Raw genomic sequence first — 21,539 nt, 5'->3', positions numbered from 1 at the left:
GGGGGTGGGGGTCCTGCCAGGTGACACTGCGGCGGGCCAGATGAGTCAGGCGAGTTGGCTCGGCGGATAGTTGCTACGACGTGAACGGCTCTCCGGCCAACCTTGGTGATGCTCGTCAGAGACTGAACGGTGCGTTCAGGAACCGGGCGAGGCCGGAGTAAATCTGAGCTGCGGCCGTCAGCTCAGTCGGACGGGTAACAAAAGAGTTATCCAAGATGAGGGAATAAGGAGAGGGCAGAGGGGTGAACTTAATGTTTTTGACACTTCTTTTTATCTGTACATGCTTACCTATCACCGTAAAAAGGTGTCTGATGAGTCTCGGAGTGATTCATGGTAACCTCAGAGTTAGCCTTGATGCATGAAGAAGTTTTAAACATAGAGCTTGAGCAATGTGTTAGTGCTCTGAGTATGTGTTGGAGATGACTCGCAGCTACTACCACACCAAATTTTAGCTCAATTAATGTAAAAGGGGCCGTGTTATAGACATTTTTTTGTTTGCTAAGGTAGATTAGCTGGAGAGGCCATCTTGAATTGTGTTGACTCCAAATGTCAATCAGTTGCCGATCATAATCCAATGATTCATTTCTGAGAGTTTCATTAAAATCCGTCCAGTGGTTCAGAATGTATTTTGCTAACAGACAGAAATGGGTTGACTCCAGCAGTTTTAAACGAAAATCAAGCACAATCTGTTGAGCTGGCACTCAGTGTACTTTTTAGGCCAACATCTGTAAAACTGCGGCCATCTTGAACCAAATTGACTCCAAAGGTTAATCAGTTGCAGTTGTACATTTAGTGATTACTCCTTCAGTCCGGCTCTGACTGACTCTTAAGCCTTTACCGGCTCCTTCGGGAGCGGCCCTATCTTCTTTGATCTCCTCCCTTCGTTTTATCTCTTCGCTTCACCTCAAACTGCTTCATGTTCTCCATTTCCTTTACCCCTCCCCCCTCTCTCTCTCTTCCTCCACCTGATTATGTCCAGACATGTCCTCCCGTCTGGATCGTGTTAAACACAGCCAAGTGCTCGTCATCCATCACCGTGGGCCAACCGACTAGCCGCCACCCCATCCGACAGCGGCCATTACTGTCTGTGAAGCCAACGCCGGCTCCTCTGGGGTAAAGAAAGCAACAGAGGGGGGAGGGGGCCGAGTGGGGGTCCGCGGGCTGATCGTGGGTGGCTTTCAAATGGACACACACGTACGTTAGCTTTCTTTGAAGGCACGCACGTCGTCGGCTCATGTCGCAAAAAAATGACGGAGCCGTTTTGGTCAAACCTCGACATTAACCCAATGCCGCAAGGCGTCACACTCCCATAAAGTGTTCCGGATGACTCTCAGCTACTACCACATCGAACTCCAGCTCAGTCTCTGTAAAACTGACCGAGTCGTAGCTCGTGCTGATCAGCTGTGGCGGCTCATCGACAACGAGGCCATTAGAAGCGTCGCACAAACGAGCCCTCAAAATCTTTGACAAAAAGCCCTTAAGATATCATCACTGTTAGTTTGTACAGAAATACAACCGTCTTATTTTTTAAAACCACGAGAGCATTCTCAGATGCTCTCAGAGGAAGAGCGTATAAAATTTGAAATGGTTCGCAAACGTTTGTCTTTCATCGCTGGGCTGTCTCTTCGCGCTCCACCAGAACACAACCGTACGATTCCTGTTCGAAACTTGGCCTTTGGACAAGCAGCCCAGGGCGACTCCAGAAGTTAAGTAGCTGTAGACGTACATCCGTGTCCCGGATGGCTGAGGACCTACACCAGCGTGTCTCCAGTGGATATCAGCTGCAAAAGTCAACATCGGCGCGGTCGGCCCACGCGGGCCCACGGATCCCCGCCGGAGTCTGGGCGAGAACTGCAGCGGAACTGAGTTATGGGAAGAACCTGATTAAAAATACATCACAGTCTGCCTGAGCTGCAGCCGCCGTGGATGGGCGGTGGGTTCCGGGCCCCGACGAGGAGCGCAGCCAATGGCTGAACTGCGTCTGCTGAGCCGAGCAGAACCGCCGAAACCCAAGTGAACCAAAACGGTGTCAGGAACCAAAACTGTTCATCTGTCATCATCTCATTACCCTCCTTGTCCTTAGACGATTCTTCTCTCTTCCAGCCACTATGTACTGTATATATTACACACACACACACACACACACACACACACACATCTGCAGTAATCACCCCCTCCGTCTGTGCCAAGGTCTCCTCCTTACTTTTCTCTTGCTTCTCACATCTGTTTCTCACTCTTTAATGCACACCATCGTCTCCGTATCGTCTTACATCTTGGACCTATTTTTATCTCATGTCCACAATTTTTTTTTTTTTAAACAAGACAATAAATCACATAGCCAAATGGCAGAGAGAGAAATTTAAACACAGACACACACACCGCAAAGAAGCAAAACGGAAATAAAGCTGGTTTTCTCATGGGGGGGGATTTTTACCTCAAGTTGAACCCCATTTGACAGACTCATCGAGCCTGAAACACAAACAAACAATCAGGGAATGAAGAATTGTCAGTGAACCCACCATCCTGACATGGTGAAGTCTCGATACAGCATCCTCTTCCCCACCTCCTTCCTCTGCACTCTCCTCGGGAACTCCAGATGGGTAAACTCATTCCCTAATAAGTGGGGCTGCATGTACGCCTTTAAAATGAAATAAAGGGGGGAAAAAAAATCAAAGATTAGAGAATAGCGATATGCTCAAGGGCCTGGAAAAACAATTTCAGAGTCTATCGATGCAAAACATTTGGACTCGGAAGACGGAATTTTCAGATTTTAAAATCAGAAAAATCAGATTAAGAAAAGTCAGAACCCCAACTTGGAAAGTTGGTGTTTCTCCTAAATTTTCCCCTAAAAATATAAATTGAATATGGCTGCCTCGTGCATTAAAAGCGATGACAGCAACAGAAGTGATTCTGACGGTTTGCTTCACTTTAAACCTGTCTCTCTCTCACACACACACACACTTTTACTAAAAGCCATGGTCAGGGCCAATGCTCCAAACCTCACAGGCATCTTTAAAATAGCTCAAATATTGATTTAAAACAGTTTTCCTTATGGGGACCTGGATTTTGGTCCCTATAAGGACACGGGTCCCCATGACGTGAGGAATACAAGAACACACACACACACACACACACACACATACATGTTCAACTTCTATGATGTTGCTACACTAGTTGAATGCTGAGACAAGCATCTGTAATGATAGTTAGCCTGAACAATTAGCAAATCCTGCTGGTTTTCTGGTTTGGAACAGGAACACAGTCAGTAGGATACTTCAGTTCTTTTGAAGTGGGACTCTGTAGAAAAACTGTGAACAATTAGGATTTTACTTGTTGCCGATACTGTATGTCTTTGAATGCCCTCAGTTTAGAGAAATAAAGCATAGCGCTAACTGCAAGTCCAAGCAGGACCGAGCCCAAAATGGAATGCTGTCCTCTTAAGAGCAACTTGAATCGCAAAAACATTTATAAAGGTTCATGAAACGCTATATTATGAACCTTAACGCCACTGTCAGTTTCATATTACATGGTTATTTTGGCAGAAATATAATAACATTCCTGCTAGAAGTGCCCCTGGATATGCAAGAATGCTAACTGCTAGCTAGCTAGCTGCTATGGCTACTTGTCCTTTAAAACAACCTAACAACTTCATGTAAATAACCATGTATTGCACAACTGACAGCAATGGAAAGATTTACTAAATTTTGCTTGCACTGACTGCTAAGAACTTCTTGAGATTAGAGTTGTTTTAAGATGGCAGCGACCCGCTTTAGACCACATTTGGATTAGCCGTAAGCTTGTCCATCTAGTCAAAATTAGGCTTGCCAACCACCCCCTTAAATAAGGAATTGTCCTGTATTTGAAACTGTAACAATTATTATCAGTGATCTTAATACTTTTTGTCTTCATCGTTCCTTTTTGTTATCTGAAATAGCGGATGCTGAAGGCAGAAAAGAGTCTTTTTCTTCAATATTTAATGCTCCTTGGGCATTAAACAGCTGCTTATTACTTCTGTTTTATTGCAAATATTGAGTAAATATTACTTTTTTTGCATAGCAAAAAAAATTAATTTGGTAATCAGAATCCAGCACCCTCAAATTCCTAACACTCCAAAATACAAAATTTACCTAATAAGTTTATTTATTTAAACTTTCCTTATTGATGTTTCACTTAGTGCTAATTTCCATTTTGGAACGTTAGAATGAAAGCCAGAACTTAACTCAGTTTCTTCAAACCGAGGTCATTCAAAGAGCTACCTACAACATGTAAGATATTATTTATTCACAACCTTTACACAGAGCCCCACTTTGAAAGATCTGGACCGTAACTGCAGGTTGGGTCTGTAGTAATATTCATGGCTTCAGAGGGAAATGGAGCGCAGCATGTCGAGCCACGTAGGAGAAACAGAGCTGGTGTGTCGAGAAGAGAAGAGGTGAGGTCAGACAGCTGCGCTCCTCGGGAGAGCAGCCGAAGAGGGTTCCTCCTCACCAGGAACTGCAGACGCTGCCTCTCCGACTCCGGCGTGAACTCCGCTGACATGGGAATGACTTCCCCGGCCCGGATAATGATAGCTCTGAGGGAGAGGAGCAGACAGAGCTCTGTTTATTTAGGGACACAGCTGCTCCCGCTGGATGAAGTGTGTGAGCGACAACAAACACATCCAGCATGTGCTGCATTTACATGTGGCAGAATCAATCCGCGCGTCTGTGAGTGTGTGTGTGTGTGTGTGTGAATCACACCTGCTGTCCCCTGCGTTCCCGACGTAGAGTTTCCCCTTTAAAAAGACGACCGCCAGAGCAGTGCAGCCGCCAGAGACGTTGTGGGACGCCTTCTCCTTTTCTATCTGCACGTCCTGAGCACACACACACACACACAGACACACACATGCATACACAGAATGAATCCTGAAATCAGCTTTATACTTACAACCCCGCCATGATGCTTTTCATATCGCCCTGCTGCCAAAACTCAGAAAGGCAAAAGCCAACGTAATTCAAGATGGCTGCCACAACCGATCAACATTCGCCAACACAAAAACGGCTGCAACCCAGATGATTTTACAGATATTGAGCTAAAATCCGACGTGGTAGTAGCTGAGAGTCATATCTCTAACACAGACAGATTGCAATACTGTTTAAGATGGCGGGTGAGGTTTTATTTTTTTAAGATCCGACCCCGGCGGCCACAACGCTGTCAAGTCCCAACACACTGATATGAGTTTAAACTCTGGTGTGAACGGCGGCGGGCGATATGCATTCCTTCAAGGAATGCGACGCCTTTAATCACTTTGAGCACCAAGATGAATGCATTTATCAAGAATACTATAAGACAGAAAAAAAAAAACCTGAAACCATAAAAAAAAAAAAAAAAGGAAGTCAGGAGCGGCCGCTGGTTATTACGGCAGTTAATTAGCCCAGATTCATTTGGTGCTAATTAAACCAAAATAATAATTTGAAGAAAACCCGAACAATCAGTCCATTAATTACATGATTAATTAACTTGTCATTGAATTAATCAAAGTGGCAGCAGAACTTCGAACCCAGCTGCTTCCACTACTTTTAACCCTTCCCTGCTCTCCGCGGCGGCTGTCCGTCTGCCAGCTGCTCGGAGGCCCCGAGGAGCCGAGCAGAGGCATGCGGGGAGATAACCGCCTCGCTCCCGTCCTTCTGTCAGGATCGAAACGCTCTCCGGCACATCTTGACGCGAGTCTGCTACGTCCTCCAAAGAGGGCCGTTCGGACAGTCTGAGGGTCCTCTGAGGAGAACCTCCGTCTGAAACACAGCGCAGTAAATGTGTCAGCGTGCTGCAGCGAGAGGGAATACAGTTACCCGCCCGAAGGCGCAAGGCAGAGCTGGAGTGTTTCGGCCCGTGTCTGTCTGTGTGAGCAAAGTATTTCATGAACCCCCTGAACCAAATTCAACAAAACTTTCAGAGAGTAATCACTGTGATCTACAGCGGGTTAACTTATGAAGTCGAGGCAGCCGCCACGGCAAAGCAGTCGTAGCAAACACATAAATGGCTCTGACTCAGTCAAACTTGCATATGACGAGCTAAAATTTGGCGTGGTAGTAGCTGAGCGTCCTCACAAATACATATTTCAAAAGCAGCACAATGCACAACATCTTTGTTTAAAACTAAGGCATGAAAGGTGGCAGGCGATGTGCATTCCTTCAAAGAATGCTAAGCCTTTGACTATAGGTTGTAATGCCTGTAAGGACTGTGTGTGCGCGCGCATGTGTGTGTGCTCCAGCAGACACTCCTGATGAACACTGCTCCCGGGGGTTGTTGGGATGAAAAGGAGGCTGAACGAACGTGTCCTTAAGCCTGGATAAATTACGAACCCACAGCGAGCCATACATATTTATCTTAGCTTCGCTGCGGGCGAGCCTTTAATAATGAAAACGTCTGCATCAACATCTACACCTTCCTCCTCTCCGGCTCGGCCAAGAAAGAGTTTAACAACGCAGCTAAATAACCGGAGGGCAGGGACGGATAGACACACACACACACACACACACACATATCCCATGATGCCACGCTGCTTTACCTGCCAGACTAATGCCAAAACAGTAAATAAATCTTTTTTTATATAAGAAAGATAAGAAAGAATACTTCGGCACAGAGGTACAGCCTCATGATTACCTTCTGAAGCTTTCATTGAAATGGGATATTTTGCTGACATACACACACACAAACACACACACAAAGTAATTGTTTGATCATCCTTACAGCAGTGCTGAAGCCTCGTACTGTTTGCACAGTCCTCTCCAAAACAACAAATACTTTAAGGCCCTGAAGGCAGGAAATGTAAAGAAATAATAACTCCGAGCAGAGAGGGAGGCTGAGCTGAATGTCACAGAAAGATGGAAAACTCTGATGATGGACGGCGTGGCAGATAATTACCCTCAGTTAATCATTTTTAACTAATTAGCCAAAGCTGCGCCACATCGAGCGCTTTTTAGAGGCAAGACGGAGCTCGGAGCAAAATCGGATGAACGCATACAGACTCACTCAGGAATCTCTCGGTAAGAGCCAGTTTTTATGCAGGAAAAACTAACTTCTGTTAACTCATCAGCGCCGGTTTAAGGTGTTAGGGTTTGGCGAGGGAGTTTGATGATGAGAACAAGCACGTTCTTTGCGATCTGCGTTGCAATTTTAACATCTTGGTTTGCGGAAAAAAAACTCAAGATTTCTGCTCATTACTCTAGTTTTTGTTTTCAAAATCTATTTGTTAGACTAAAAACCCAATCTTACTTTAGATGAACTGTTATCCTGAGTCACCCAAAGCGAAATCTTTCTGATTTTGTAAAACGAATTCATTAAAAATATTTTAAAAATGTGTAAATTAATCTTTACTTGTTCAGTTATTCCTTACATATATACTTACTGAGCCTTATGTTATTAAAACTTGTTTTTTTTAAAGAGTTTAGTTTGGTAAACCTTAGTGCACAGCACCACCTTGTGGTCAAAACAGGGAAGTACCAAACATCTCTGTGAAAATGAACATTTCACTCCACCATCGAGAAAAAGTTCTTGTAATATACACTGTACATTATGCTCACTTCAAGGCACATTATGTGGAATATTTCTGATCAAACTTAACTGTGGAACAACACGATTCAGAGAACGGACCGGAGTCTTACGAGCTTTTGTGTCGAGGTGTGTTTCGCTGCAGAGACGAGGCCCCCTTCTGAAGACTTTTTTTGGAGGGGGTCCAGTCTTTAAACGCTGTGGTTTTAACATAACCAGTCGACGACAAAAACAGAGCAAAAAAAAATTCAAAAAGCTGTCCCAACCTCACCCTTTGATTTTCATCAGCAGAATATGAAATTCCCTATAAACTCAGAAGGAGCAGACATCACGCAAAGAGTAACATTTGCTTCTTTAAACCCACTGACAGTTAGTATGTGGAGAAATCTACATCTAAAACCTCTTTGACTAAAAGTCTATGAGCTCTCATTTACAAGCAGAGACTCTTGAAAGCCCAGATCAATGATACCGTGACCTATGACCCCTAACAACCTACGCCGTATTGACCGGCCCTAGATCCGGTCTCTGAAGTCTCCAGCATTTACAGGCAGACAATGGATGTGTGAAAGCTGCAGGAGGAAAGAGGGAATTTGCAGAATGTAGCGCGTTTGTGCCTAAAATTAAGCTGTTACTAACTTTTAGTTGCCTGATTATGCTAAATACTTTATCCCCTTTAGCTAATTCGGAAAAGTCTGCAATCCTACTTATTTCCCAGACTAAAATATTCAGACTTTTTTTTTGTTCATTTCAGTCATTTTTAGAAGTAAAAAATGTCTGTAATTGATACAGTGGTGTAGTTCCATTCGATGTATGCTTACACCAAAGTACTGGAGGTATGAGAGGATTTTTTTTCCATTAACTTTAAAATACATCTTATAGAGATGAACAAATACATCTTACAACTGCTGTTTTATGGGGATTTTTGATTTTTGAGTTTCATTGAAACTGAAACCACCGTATTTCAGTTTCTGGAAGTTGCTGGTTTTAGTGGTCAAAAAAAAAAGTGGACGTAGACGTGACTACGATCATGTTAGCTTTACAGTCGAGTTGAAAATTACCCAACTCAGTGGAACAACTTGTAAAAACCTCTAATTTCTTTTTTTTTTTTTTAGAAACCGCCAAGCTCAGTTTTCTCTCAACCCTTCAAGACGTCCAGTCCTGTAAATAACTTAAATCTAACTTTTACACCCCGAGATGCTAAAGGCTCCGGCATACTCTATAAGAAGTCACAGAGTTGGTCTGCGGTCACGTGGTTGCGAGCCGTTCGTTTTCTCGCACACCTTCCATCGTCCACGAGACGCTCGGATCAGAACTCCCAGGAAGCTCCTCCTGCAGCGTTAAAAGAGGTTTCTTCCCACCGGATTCTCAACTCTCCCGTCCTCGTACAGATTTTTGCTTCCCTTACCGACCTGACGTGTTTATTAAACCGACTGAGACAGTACGCACCATTTGGCATTTGGAGATATGACGGTGAGCAATAATGAGAGAACGAGGGTAATGTGTCCCGACGCTGCCAGGCCGAGGTGCTCTTCCTCCCGGCCACCCCAGCCATGAAGAGCCGCCTGTGTCTCCGTGGTCTTTTCAAGTTCAGAGGTCTCTAAGTTTTGCTGGAACAGTTGCTTCTCCGCGGAGCAGCAGAAGCAAAATGGCTCCATTAAAGCTCACAAACACGCCCACAACAACTTCTGACCAATCACACGACACTTGGCGCAAACCCCTGTGAGAAGCACTTCAACCAGGGCCGAGTGTCACGAAGCGGCGGACGAAGCTGCTATGAGAACAAAAATCTCGCAATTTTCATCACGCTAAGAGGTTATTTGTTACCGAGGTGGCGTTTGCAGGGACAGAGGAAGTTCATCTCACTGAACAGTCTGACTGCAAAGACTCACTGCAGACTTTAGTGATAAAGGCGTGCGCACACCGACGGAACGACTTGCTGCTGAAACAAGTCTGACCTGTTAACATACGAACTCCATAAGATGTCTCTAATTGGCCCGTGGCGTCAGGCAAAAATTCATTTAAAGCTGCAACACTGGTTGTCCGAATGGAGCCAAACTAATGTGGACTGTACTGGGCTTGCAGGACGCCTTTTCGTTGAAAATCTGGAAGGCCGTCCCCAGCTGAAGCATGTTTGTATGTGGCTCTTGTAAGGAAAGATGTTTGCCTTTCTTCTGTTAGAATTCATTAGCTATTCCCAGCTATTTCTTTTTTTTTTTCTCCCCCCCATCTGTGAGCTTCTTCTCATTTCTGGCAACAGCCTCTTTCAAAGCACTGACTGGAAATTTTTTTTTTTTTTTTTTTTTTGTTCCTGTTGTTTTTTTTTGTCGTTTCTCCATGTGAAGTAGCCTTTTATCGTTGCCTTTTAATTGTCGGTTGCTGCTCTGCCTCAACCTACGCAGAAAACCAGAAATAAAAGCGAAAGGTTTGAACGATTATAGCTCAGGATGACGGGCCACGAAATTATGGGAAATTTGGATTTTTAGTTGCCGTAATCAGAAAGCAAGGACGACGTGTTCAGCTCAAAGGCACGGCAAGACGAGTTAGCAATAGTTCCATCAGTTTCTGCAGTTTGAATCTTTTCTTTTAATAAGATGCCGGAGATTGTGTTGGGTAAAGGAGGCCTTCCACGCTCCTCATTGCTGCTGCGAGCTGTCAGCTGTGTTTGTCCCTTAGATGTCTCCCCACATTCAAAAAAACGACAAAGTCGGCTAGTTGTAAGTAGCTGCCGGTAGTGGAAAAACACCGATGGTGATGCCTCGTCTACCAGAGGAGTGATACTCATCCCTCCTTTTAGGGCAACGCTATTTTGAAACAAGCGTTTGCAACAAGCTACAAGAGTTAGCCCCTCTACCAGTGAAGCAAACAGTCTGCTGAAGGCTCGCGACCCAATCCAATAATCTGGTTATCTGCTAAGCACAGCATGTCATGTCCTGGCAAAGAGCGAAACGACAGAAAATAAGTAATATTCTGAACATTGCGCATATTTACTTTAGGACTATACATACATTATTATTGGTATTTATAGGCCTACAATGATTTTGAGTGTGCATAGCAAGGTTGTGGTGTTTTATCATCATGGCAGCAACGAATCAAGGTTCTGGGAGGAGCGTGGGGGGGCAACAGCAATTACCAGACCATCCAGGATTTTGCGATGTTGCAATCGCAACTATTAACGCAAAATCAAGCAAACCCAGCGAAATCGCAACTTTTTGCAACTTTGCCCAAAACACCGCAACTTTCCCGCAACTTTAACCCAATATTTATTGTTTCTAAAGTGATTCACCACCGTTTCTGCGGTCTAGTGTCTTCTTTGTGGGTTTGTGTAGTGTGGAATACAAAATAACCCCAAATAACTCACGAAGAAAACACATGACGTCACTTCCTGTTAACATCAGAATGCCGGGAGCATGCAGGAGCAGCGACCGAAGCCAAAATGTGCGCTAATGCTTCACATTTGCCCACAAAGATTTCAGCAAAGGACCGCAGTGAAGTTAGTTTTAAGTTGGATATTGGATATTCGCGCTCCGCGGAGTTAGCGGCGTCTAGCTCACGGCTGACCCAAAACAGGAGCGCTAATGTCGGCCAGCCGTCCCTAAGTGAACCACCGTGCATGAGAGAAGGGGCTGGCAGAGAACAGCAGTGTAATCATCGAACATAAACGCATCGACAACCATTTTGTGTCTGTAAAACATGTGAGGAGAGCTGCAGATGAGGGACAATTCAGAAATGGTCATGAATGTCAGTTTATAAGCTATCAAAGTTCTCAAATAAAGCACCTTTTGGTAATTATCTTACAAAACTAGTAAGTATTTTTGGTTTATATATTAAAAGTTATGATTTTTTAATTTATTTTCGTAAAAAAAAAAAAAATTGCAACTTTTCATCGCAACTTTTAGGAAAATGCCCCGTGAAATCAGGCATTTTAGCCCGCAACAATCACAAAAAATGCCCGCGAAATCCTGGAGGAACTGTACAGTGTATCCATAATGTGTGGCCAGTGTGCCTTGGTCGAGGAGAATTTGAATCAGGACAGATCGTGTCTAGGCTACGACCTTGATCATAAGGTCAGGCAAACAACCGAGCAAAAACCCACAGCTGCGTGCTGGTGCAGAAGGACGCTTTCCAGATTCAGTAAAGCCTTGTTTTAACGCATTTGATAGGACGTGGAGAGCACAGCGTCGACGTCATCTAATGTGATTCCAGGGATTTCTATCAAGACAAATGGCTCTTTTTTGCTGTACTGTGTACAATTAAGGTTGTGCATTATTTTCAAATCCTATGAAACAAACGCTGCACAGTTTTTTCTTTACGTAACTGAATAATTACCTGAGGTCTCATTAACAAAAAGACAAATATCGTACAAAAACATTAAAACCTAGATTCTGTATCCACTGCAATGCTCTTACCATGTCCTTGAAGGCGTTCTCTATGGCTCCAATGACCAGGCTCTCGTGGGAGACCTTCTTCTCGGTGAAGAAGCGCGGGGCTGCCGCGCTGGGGGAGCCCGGGGCACCCGCCGCCCCCCTGAGCGACGCAGCCCTGGTCAGGGAGCGCTGAGACGGCGCGGCGAGGAGGTGGTTGATGGGCTCCTCGTCCAGACAGGTGGGAGGCACCAGGTCGGGCGTGCAGACGATCGCCAAGACCTCCTGAAGGTGCAGGGCGATGTGGTGATGGAGGAGGCGAGACGCCACCACGGCGGCGCCGGAGCCGGCGTGACCATCGAACAGGGCCCAGTAGTGAAAGGTGAGGTCCTCAGAGCTGTCCTGGAGACGAGGAAGATCAAACACATTCATAGTAGATATTAATCTGTATAATCAGAATATAATCTCTTGAAGGCAACAACTAAAGGACTAACTAAATACTCCTAATGACTTATCTTATCAATTCTCTTAACCAATCTGGCTTTAGAAAAGGACACACCCTGGGAGGTTTGAAACCAATTTCTCTAACAGTCCCTTCCTCCCCTTCTCCGTTTACCCTAGCATTTTTTATGTTGGCTGTTTAGCGGGCCTTTGGTACTATTAATTTAGACATGTTGTACTTTTAGTTTAGCATTATCGTGTTTCAGTTTATGTTAGCTTATTTAGCCTTCCTGTACATTTAGTTTAGTTTATCTTAGCTCATATTTTAGATATTGTTAGATTGTTAGATTCCTAATTGTTGTTTAGTTCAGCTTTAACTTTATCATGATTTCGTTGAGATTATTTTAGCTACTATTTTGACTGTCTTAGCTCATGTTTGGATATGTTCAGTTTCATGATTTCATTTAGATCATCTTATACTTCATTTAGATTATACATGATTGCTGTTTTTACTTCTGTGTCTTTATATTTGATTATGATGTTTGATTATGATGTTTTTATCTGTATTAATTCGCCATTGGCTAAAATTACCTGATTGATGTTTTTATTTCTGTATCTGCATCTGTTGTTGTGTCTTATCATGATTTCATTTAGATTATCTTAGCTACTATTTTGACCATCTTAGCTCACGTTTAGATATGTTTAGTTTCATGACTTTATTTAGGTTATCTTATATTTCATTTAGATTATACTTATTTCTGTATTTCTATATTTGATTTTGATGTTTTCATCTGTATTTGATTCTGTTGTTGTTTCTGTGTTGTAAAGCACTTTGGATCGCCTAGTTGCTGAAGAGTGCTAATATAAATAAATTTTACTTCACAGATTTCACTGGGTGAAAGCAGAAGGCATCACTTCTAGTTTCCTTCACGTAGCTGGAGGTGTCCCCCAGGGATCAGGTTTCGGCCAACTCTTATTTACACAAAAGCTTGGGGGAAAAAAAGGCATTTAAAAGGCATTCCAACCCTCACTTTTGGAATCAGCTCCAAACTCAGCAGATTTTCAGTGAGTGAACTTAAACAAACTTTATTAAAAAAATTTAAATACTCAGACATTAGGATACAAATGTCTTGATTGATGGCTTCTGTTGCTGACTCGAATAACGGATACAAGCACATGTTCTGACATCTTTAAGTTGTTATTTCCTATTATCTTAGAGACCTTTTATGTTTTTTTCTGTGATGTGTGTGTGCGTGTCCAAGGACACTCTTGGGAAAGAGATTATAAGCTCTAATTATAATTAATTATAAATCGAAAGTGTCAAATGAACAATTCTAAAAGGTCAAGGCTGAAGCCATCACTAAAGCTCCCAATGACTCGAAAAGTTAAAAACTGGATTTTTCTCTCTTTTCTAGATTACTCTGAAAAAGTGGAATAATAAAAGCGTAACAGAAGGAAATTAAAAGCTTCCAGCTCTGTAGTGACTCAAACGAACAAGTAAAGCTATTTTAAGTCTTCTGAAGACCACACTGAAGAAGCAGAGCTTAAACGCAGCGGAAAAGGGAGGGATCTTTATGTTGCATTTGTTGACATTTCCAGCCGAGGGGCATCGTTTTCTGGCGGTTCTCGCTGCCTTCTTTGTACCCTGCACTCCCAAGTCAACCGCCAGCTGTGCAGTGGGAGCGCTCACAGAGGCCCGCGGCAGCCAGCTCAGTGATCCGATCTGATTCTCCGCAGCTACGAGCTGCTCTTTAACGGATGAGCCTGGTGTGCTCTTGCAAGCCTTTGTGGGTTCTATCCGAGCCAGCGCTGATGTGCTGCGTGCACCAGGAGTGTATACTGTCCTCTTTGTTGAGCTTTTCAAAAGGTGCAAAAAACACCTTGTGATCTGGCTTTTTTTTCTGTGGCAGCCCATTTGGATTTCCCATTTTCACAAAACGCAGCACCTCTGTGATCCTTGGTTCTCCTGGTGCTTCAGTTCTTAGATACTAATATAACTCCACTACCAAAGAAGAAACAAGTTCAGTTGTACATTTTTATGCATCATTTCTGGCACATACTGTATTTAAGCACAGACTGAACCTAGTTTTCTAAATATAGTGCCGGCAGATTCTAAAGCACGAGTCTACAGAGGCTCATATTGGTCCAGTACCGCTGCAGAAATGAGTCATGAGGCACTTGCACGAGTTCGCTTCAGGCTCTGATGGGGCCTAGGTAAAGTCGGTTGGCTGAGAGAAAGGCTGTCCCTTTGAAAGCATTTTGTGGGCACATTAAAAAACAGACATGTAGTAATTGCTGCCATTAGGCAATCCAATGCAACGACTGCCTGATAGAGTTTCTGTTTGCGCTGCATCTGACGCGGCGTACCTCCGATGGAAAAGTTGATTTAAGGCCTATTTGCACTTGAGACGTGTCGACAGGTGCTCGTAAAAGGCCCGGATAAGCTACTGCTGGGACACGATGAAAAGGAAGGCGGCTGCCAGCAACAAGCCCCGAGTAAAATCCACTTTACTTGGATCTTTAAGACAACTACTTCCAGCGTCCATCCTTTATAGCACATTCAATTACTTCAAGGGAAGCAAAAAGTGACAAAAAACTTATTGTTTGTTTTTATATATGACTCACTTCAGATGATTCTGAGAGAAGGTGGGTGTTTCTCTCAGCTGTGTGCAAATTGTTTGAAACTACATGACATTTGTGTACGAACTAAGCTGCCATTACTGTTGTTTAGCTGTATTCGTTTTTGCTGTAGCGACACCTGTTGCTTAGGAGGGGGACTGCAGGACCACAAACATCAACGCCGCTGTGCTGACGACGCGACATCACCGCCGCGTGACTCGTTCTCTTTATAGCCTGACGAAGTGACTTCAAAGTGTCTTGAATGAAAGAACTCCAATAAACCGTGCCGGCCAAATCAAACTTTGCCGCTGCTTCGACTACCCTCATGGCCGACTGTGCGGCAAACAAAACAGGGTGAGCTAGAACCAGAAAGATGTACAACAAACTGATAAATGGACTGTACTTATATAGCACCTTTCTAGCCAATCAGGCCACTCAAAGCGCTTTACAACACAATCCGTGCCGTCACTTCCCCATCCACACACATTCATACAAAGCTAATCTAAATAAATCATCCTATAGAGTCTAATCAGTGCTTTAGATCACATTCATACACAGATGGGGCACATTGGAGGCAGTGAGGGGTTCAGTGTCTTGCCCAGGGGACATGCCGACATGTGACTCCTGCTGGAAATCGAACCTCCAACTCTTTCATTAGCGGACAGCTGTTCTAACTGCGGCGCTGTGGAAAGAACAACTGGAAGCAGAGCCCATTGGATACTGTAGAAAGCCTGAGGTCCACGAAGATGGAGAACACCTGCTTCCTACCAGCACGCTCTTTAGATCAGGGCTTCAGCCATTTTAAAAAGAATCTCACCCAACCCAGTTGGACATGGTGGAAAGAAGCGAAATCTCCTCCATTTCTACTCACCGGATTGCCCGGGAGACTCAGGCCCTCTCCGTTAGGCAATGAAGACCTCCTGCGTCCCGTGGGGACTCGGCTGGACGCTGGGCTTCCCGAGGGTCTCTTCTTGACCACCAGCACCTCGCAGCGGGCCTGGTCCTCGTTCAGAGTGCTCTTTCCTGCGTTGATCACCCTTTAGTTAAAGAGACAGGGGGGGAGGAAGAAAAAAATGTGCCATTATTTGGTGTTATTGAAAATCCGAGCTGCAGAAACCGGTAAAAACACGTTAAAGAAATTGCAGAAACGGCATTCAGAATGCAGTTTAGTCACAGCTGTGACCAACTTTTAAAAAGTTGACCGCACCTCTCTGGCCTCGTTACAACGAAGATACAAATCTGAATGTCAACCATCTAAGGAATGTCTGATCGATGCGTGCAGATAAAGGAAACAAAAGGGGGGTCATTTTGTGGTTATAAAACAACAAAACCCTTTCAGATGTCAACTGTTCTCTTAGAGTTTGGCAATGAGCCTTCACTGCGGCGCTTTTAAAAATGTAAAACAACGTTCAAGAGTCAACGAGGGAGGAAACCGGAGCTCCGTGACAACATGAGGTTGCACTCATGCGGGGCAAATGACACGGAAAAACAGAAATACAGCTGCGGCCGCGGAAACGTAAACACAACGTGCGCGCTCAAAAATACTACACGGTGACAGAGAGGCGGCTGAACAAACCATCATCAGAGGTCATGAAAGACAAACATGCAGAGCGCGGATCCTCTGCCGACCAGCTTAGAAAACACAGCGGGTCAAAACAGCGACAGGAAATTTACAACTCCAGTCTGAGAGACGAAGTTAAGTTCCTCTGAACGCAGCTTTGCTAACCTGCAAACAATCTCTCATGTGCTAAAACCAGATCTTACAGCACAGCTTCCCCTTAAAAATAACACATTTTGACCTTTTTTGTGTTCCCGTGCTGTAAAGCACTCTGTATCGCTTCGTTGCTAAAAAGTCCTAATAATAAATTTGACTTGACTTGACATTTACTGGATCTGTAGCAAAACATCAGAAAGCAGTGATGAATAGTGCTTCAAACAGCCGATAAAGTCATCCATTTGACACTAAGTGTCAAAAGTTCATGTTTCTAAGATGTGTGTCAGCGTGTGGAAGCTCAGGCCATACTGTGTGATGTCACGCTCACAGTATGTGCTGACGATGATGAAGTTCGAGTTTAGCAGCTGTAAAAATTGACTACGTTACAACCGTTCTTGTGTAGGCTATTATTGTTGATTCGCTGTGGCGCCCACATTGAATTTGGGCTGACTCCAAAAGGTGATGAGCTGCAGCTGAACACCAAGTGATTACTTTCTGAAAGTTTCATTAAAATCCGTCCAGTGGTCCATGGGATGTTTCGCTAACAGACAGAGTCGACTCCAATAGATAATGCAAAAGCTTCAAACAAAGATCTGGTGCGATGAGTCCCACTTGGAGCATGTGCTGTGAATAACTCTCAGCTGCTTCTAAAGTCGATCTCGGAACAATATCTGGAAAGCTGACTGAATTTCAGCCATTTCTGTGTTTTCCACGTTCAGCTGGTTGTGGTGGTCATCTTGAGAGGGGCTGGCTTCAAAAGGGAACTGGTTGTAGAGGCACACTGAACGATTATGATAAAAACCCATCCAGTGGGTCCAGAGATATTTCGCTAACAGACGACCAGCGTTAACTCCAGCAGTTTTAGACAAAAATCTGGTAATCGCTCAGGTCGCCATCGAAGACAGGAGAGCCGTAGTTTGGACTCTTTTAGAGACGACAAATTGATTAAAAACCACACACAAAAAAAACTAAGATTATTGTTGATTATATCCAGTATTTCCTGTGCGTTTGTGAAAGTAAAAAGGTTAATTTGATTCATGTTCGGGGGGAAGAGGACCGTCAGCTGCGAACTCCATTAATTAGCCGCTTTCTGAAGCAAATAAGACAGGATCCTTTCAGTCTGTGACCTTTGGACAGCGGTGTGTGTGTGTGTGTGTGTGTGTGTGTGGGAGCAATGCTCTACAGGGGAGTGAGGTTCGTTTGACCCTGGAAGATCAAAACGAGAGGAGGCAGGTCGCTCACATTTTGTTTTTTTAATAAAGAGGAAAAAAAAGGAAGGAGGAGAGAAAAGCTGGCCTTCAGCTGAAACCGGGTTAGTGTGTGTTCCTTCCCTGCCAAAAAAAAAAAGAAACCACCAGAACACGCGCCGAGTCATGTGACGGAGCACTGGGCAGCTCTGTGTGAGCCGCTGCTCATGTGCCTCCTCTCCACAGTTCAACAGGAGGCCTCCTTACAAAGAAAGGTGGTTAGGAGACCATCAATGTTATAAATGTAAGGAAAAGTAGATGCTAAACGAACACAAAAACGATGGATTTCTACACCAAGTGCCTGTTAAAAACCTTGTATTTTCATTGTTCTGCTTTCTCTCCCCTAGAGAGTTTAATGGCGAGCGAGCGGGTCTGTCGCCGACGTGCTGTCAGAAATTTGATTGGTTGTGAAGTTGGAGGGGTTTGGACACTTCCAAAGCAGTCCGTGTCACTGAGTGGAATGTCATATCATATAGGAGAGTCCAACACAGCTAAAATGATGCTTTCCTCCATGTTGACAGTGGCTGCAGCTCATTGGTCGGTCAATGAAACCCTTGCTGGTTGGTTTTAGTGCCACACGACAGCGACGAAAGTTGGACATTTCTCAACTTTGGTTTGTCGCGTCGACCTGAGACGCGCACGAGCTCGAAATCGCAGAAGTTCCACAGGAAATGAAATGAAAGGGAGCGCTGTCGCTGCCCGTGTTTGGAGAACATTGTGGTACTTTTGTTCTCTCCCGTACGGAGGACGAAGGCAACAAGGACCGACATGTCTCTTCTCGCTAAAAGTTTGCAGCTTCGTGAAATTTTCGGCTTTCGTGAATTTTCTTTTGCTGTCGCCCAGATGCGAGGCCTGGGACAGAGTATCGACGGGGCAAAGTACCGCCATGCGGTGTCTCACAAAGCAACGAGCGATATGCTGCCGCCGCATGTTGATAAATATGCAGAGGCGCTAACCCCAAAAAACGCAATTGGAGCAGAGGACGAGAAAGCTGACGATATGTGGTTCAAATAACAAACCAAAAGAAAATGGCTTTAACGGTGAATTTTACAGACACTGAGCTCAAATTTGAAGCGGCAGTAGCTGCGCGTCGTCCCTAACACACGTTCCAACAGATTGCGCAAGATCCCGCAATATCACGTATGATGATATTTACCAAAATGGCTGAAGCTTTGTCGTCTTCTCAAAGAATGGCACTGTTTGCACGAGAACAATCTCTGGAAATATATATATATATATATATATATATATATATATATATTTTTTTTTTTTTTGCAATTATTGTGGAGAAACAACAAGAAAACATGTTTACATGGACGTGGCTGTGCTCTTTAAATCTGCCAGGCAGGGTTGCCAGATAGGAAACGACAAACTGTCCTACTGTCGCTTTAAAATGATTGTATTTCAACCCAAACTATCACATGTGCTGAGCGAGGTGTTCTTTCTCAGAGGGGGGAGGTTGTAAGATTAGCTGTGATTGGCGAACATGTGCAGAGAAAAGGAGGGGGACTTGACCCTAAAACTATCTTATAAAAACAGTAATTATCATATATCTGGCAACACTGGTGACAGGCGTTCAACGAGGGGCTCATCTAGTCTGAAGCCTGGAAACAGTTCCATCCAAAATGATGAAACGCGGACGTTTGTTTGGACCTGCAGTGAGGTTGGGTTGTTGCTACATGTTGAAAAGGCTGAGCAGCACAAACAGAAGTCTGCTGTCCACCGTTACTGCCGCTGCTGATCTGCTCGTGCAGAACAGCCGCTGACCGCAGCCTTCTGCGGCGCGTATGTGCGATTTCAAACGTTTGGGGCTTCCTCTAAAGTGCAAAATGGGGGACGGAGGGGGGATCCACCCAGAGACCTGGGTTCAGGAACCTTCGATTTCAGAAAAAAAAGCCAAAAACGAGCCCTGCTGTCGTGCGCCCGAACGGCTGAACGGCAGCAGGAAATGTACGGCTTCGTTCCAAAGCAGCGTGGTGTGAACGGCCCCTGAGATGATCTTAGTTTAAAGCTCTGGCATTTAAAAAAAAAAAAAGGAGCTTCTCTGCTCTCTATAGCGTCCCCCTCCCTTCTTTGACTTTAGAGGGTAAACTCAAGGTAAACAGCGGTGCAGAGAGGACGATGAGGCCTCTAAGTAAATAAGGTGGAAACGCCCTGCAGCGTTTGCCTGGTTGAGTCTGACTGAGCGGAGCCGCGTCAGACCTGCGTTACTAACTGGTGCACGTGAGAGAGTGTGTTCGTGTCACCGCAGGGGGGGGGGGAGTAGACGGAGCCTCTCAGCAGAGGAGGAAGAGGAGGCATGGCTGCGTGCCGGAGGAGCTGAAGAAGAGGAGGTGGAATGAGCACTGATCCGTTAGAACCATCGCACTCACCGGACCGGACAGCGCCGCCCGCTCAGGGGAAGCGGAGATGAGGACGGACTGGAGATGAGGACGGACCGGGGTGGCCTCTCAGCGCTCAGACGCCCGCGGAGCCGAACGACCCGTCACTCCGAGCTCCCGTCACAAGGCCAACGACCGCGGCGAACCGCCTTGGCTTGGGAACGTGGACCAAACAGTCAGGGACGCTGTGATGTGATTGGGGCCGAGCGCATTTAGATCAGAAACGACCTTCCTCGAGGTAAACGTCTGATAGGACGTGCCACAGTTAAAGAAACTCGGCTTTGACTTTAATGGCTGCTCGCCGCTGTTAATGTGACAAACATCAATAACGCCTGAGTTACACACGTTCATTTCTTTATATCCACAACACTTCCTCACCTTTTCACCTAAATGTTTCCAGCTAAATGGTTTAAGACTTCCCATCAACTGACTCGAAGCATAAAACCAAGCCCTTTGGACCTGTCTGTTTGTTGACAGGACGTCCCTGTTAGCTGGTGTTCTGTCACGTTCTCGTCTCAGCCGCAATATACAAGGAAACTGGCATTCCTTGAAGGAATGCATTGTGCCTGCTGCCCACATGCCAACGTTCCCAAATGAAGATCTCGTGGGATCTGTCGGTGCTTGGAACACGTGTTGGGGATGACTCTCAGCTACCACCGCAACAAGTTTCAGCTTAGCGTACGTTAAACTGCCTCAGTTAGAGCCGTTTATGTGTTTGCTAAGGTTGTTTAGCTGTGACGGTCGTCTCAGATCGGGTTGACTCCGAAAGCGAATGAGTTTTACATAAACATCCAGTGACTACTTTGTGAGAGTTTCATTAAAAACCGTTTAGCGGTTCACGAGATATTTTGCTAACAGACGAACAGGGTAGACTCCAACGGTCAGTGTCCAAGTTCGAAACAAAGATGGTGTGCAACATGTAGCGTTCAAAGCACCTGTTGGGGGGGGGGGTGACTCTTAGACAGCACCACGCCGAACTTTAACTCAGTAGTTGTGAAACTGGCCGATTTACACTCATTCTCATGTTTGAGAAGGTTGAATAGCCGCGGCAGTCGTCTTGAACTGAACAGGCTCCAGACGTTAATCAGCCTTGGATGTGCATCCAGTGATTACTTTCTGCTGCTACTGCCTTCTAAAAACAGACGAAATTAGCTTTAGATTAAAAATTTGCCACAGCTGATTAGCATGGGGGGTAGGAGTGGGTTGGGGGGTGGCCGTGTCCGTGGCGTCTGCGTTGTTGTGGCTG

The 21,539-nt window shown here is 44.9% G+C and overlaps 1 protein-coding gene across 2 annotated transcripts in view; it reads right to left on the bottom strand.

Annotated features, from left to right (window-relative positions):
- The window catches only part of ppm1h (protein phosphatase, Mg2+/Mn2+ dependent, 1H), a 39,264-nt gene that overhangs the window by 10,731 nt on the left and 6,994 nt on the right, over positions 1-21,539 (bottom strand). For both annotated transcript variants that reach the window (XM_025002441.2, XM_037978347.1), the window contains exons 2-6: positions 15,823-15,988; positions 11,937-12,293; positions 4,740-4,852; positions 4,489-4,573; positions 2,520-2,638 (exon numbers count right to left, since the gene is read on the bottom strand). In XM_025002441.2, coding sequence (XP_024858209.1) covers positions 2,520-2,638; positions 4,489-4,573; positions 4,740-4,852; positions 11,937-12,293; positions 15,823-15,988 — 840 coding nt within the window. The remainder of the gene's footprint in view (positions 1-2,519; positions 2,639-4,488; positions 4,574-4,739; positions 4,853-11,936; positions 12,294-15,822; positions 15,989-21,539) is intronic.

This window comes from Kryptolebias marmoratus, linkage group LG11 (assembly GCF_001649575.2).
Source record: "Kryptolebias marmoratus isolate JLee-2015 linkage group LG11, ASM164957v2, whole genome shotgun sequence".
Classification (NCBI taxonomy): Eukaryota; Metazoa; Chordata; class Actinopteri; order Cyprinodontiformes; family Rivulidae; genus Kryptolebias; species Kryptolebias marmoratus.
Note: the sequence above shows the minus strand (reverse complement) of the source record. Positions and strands in the feature narration are given on the sequence as shown.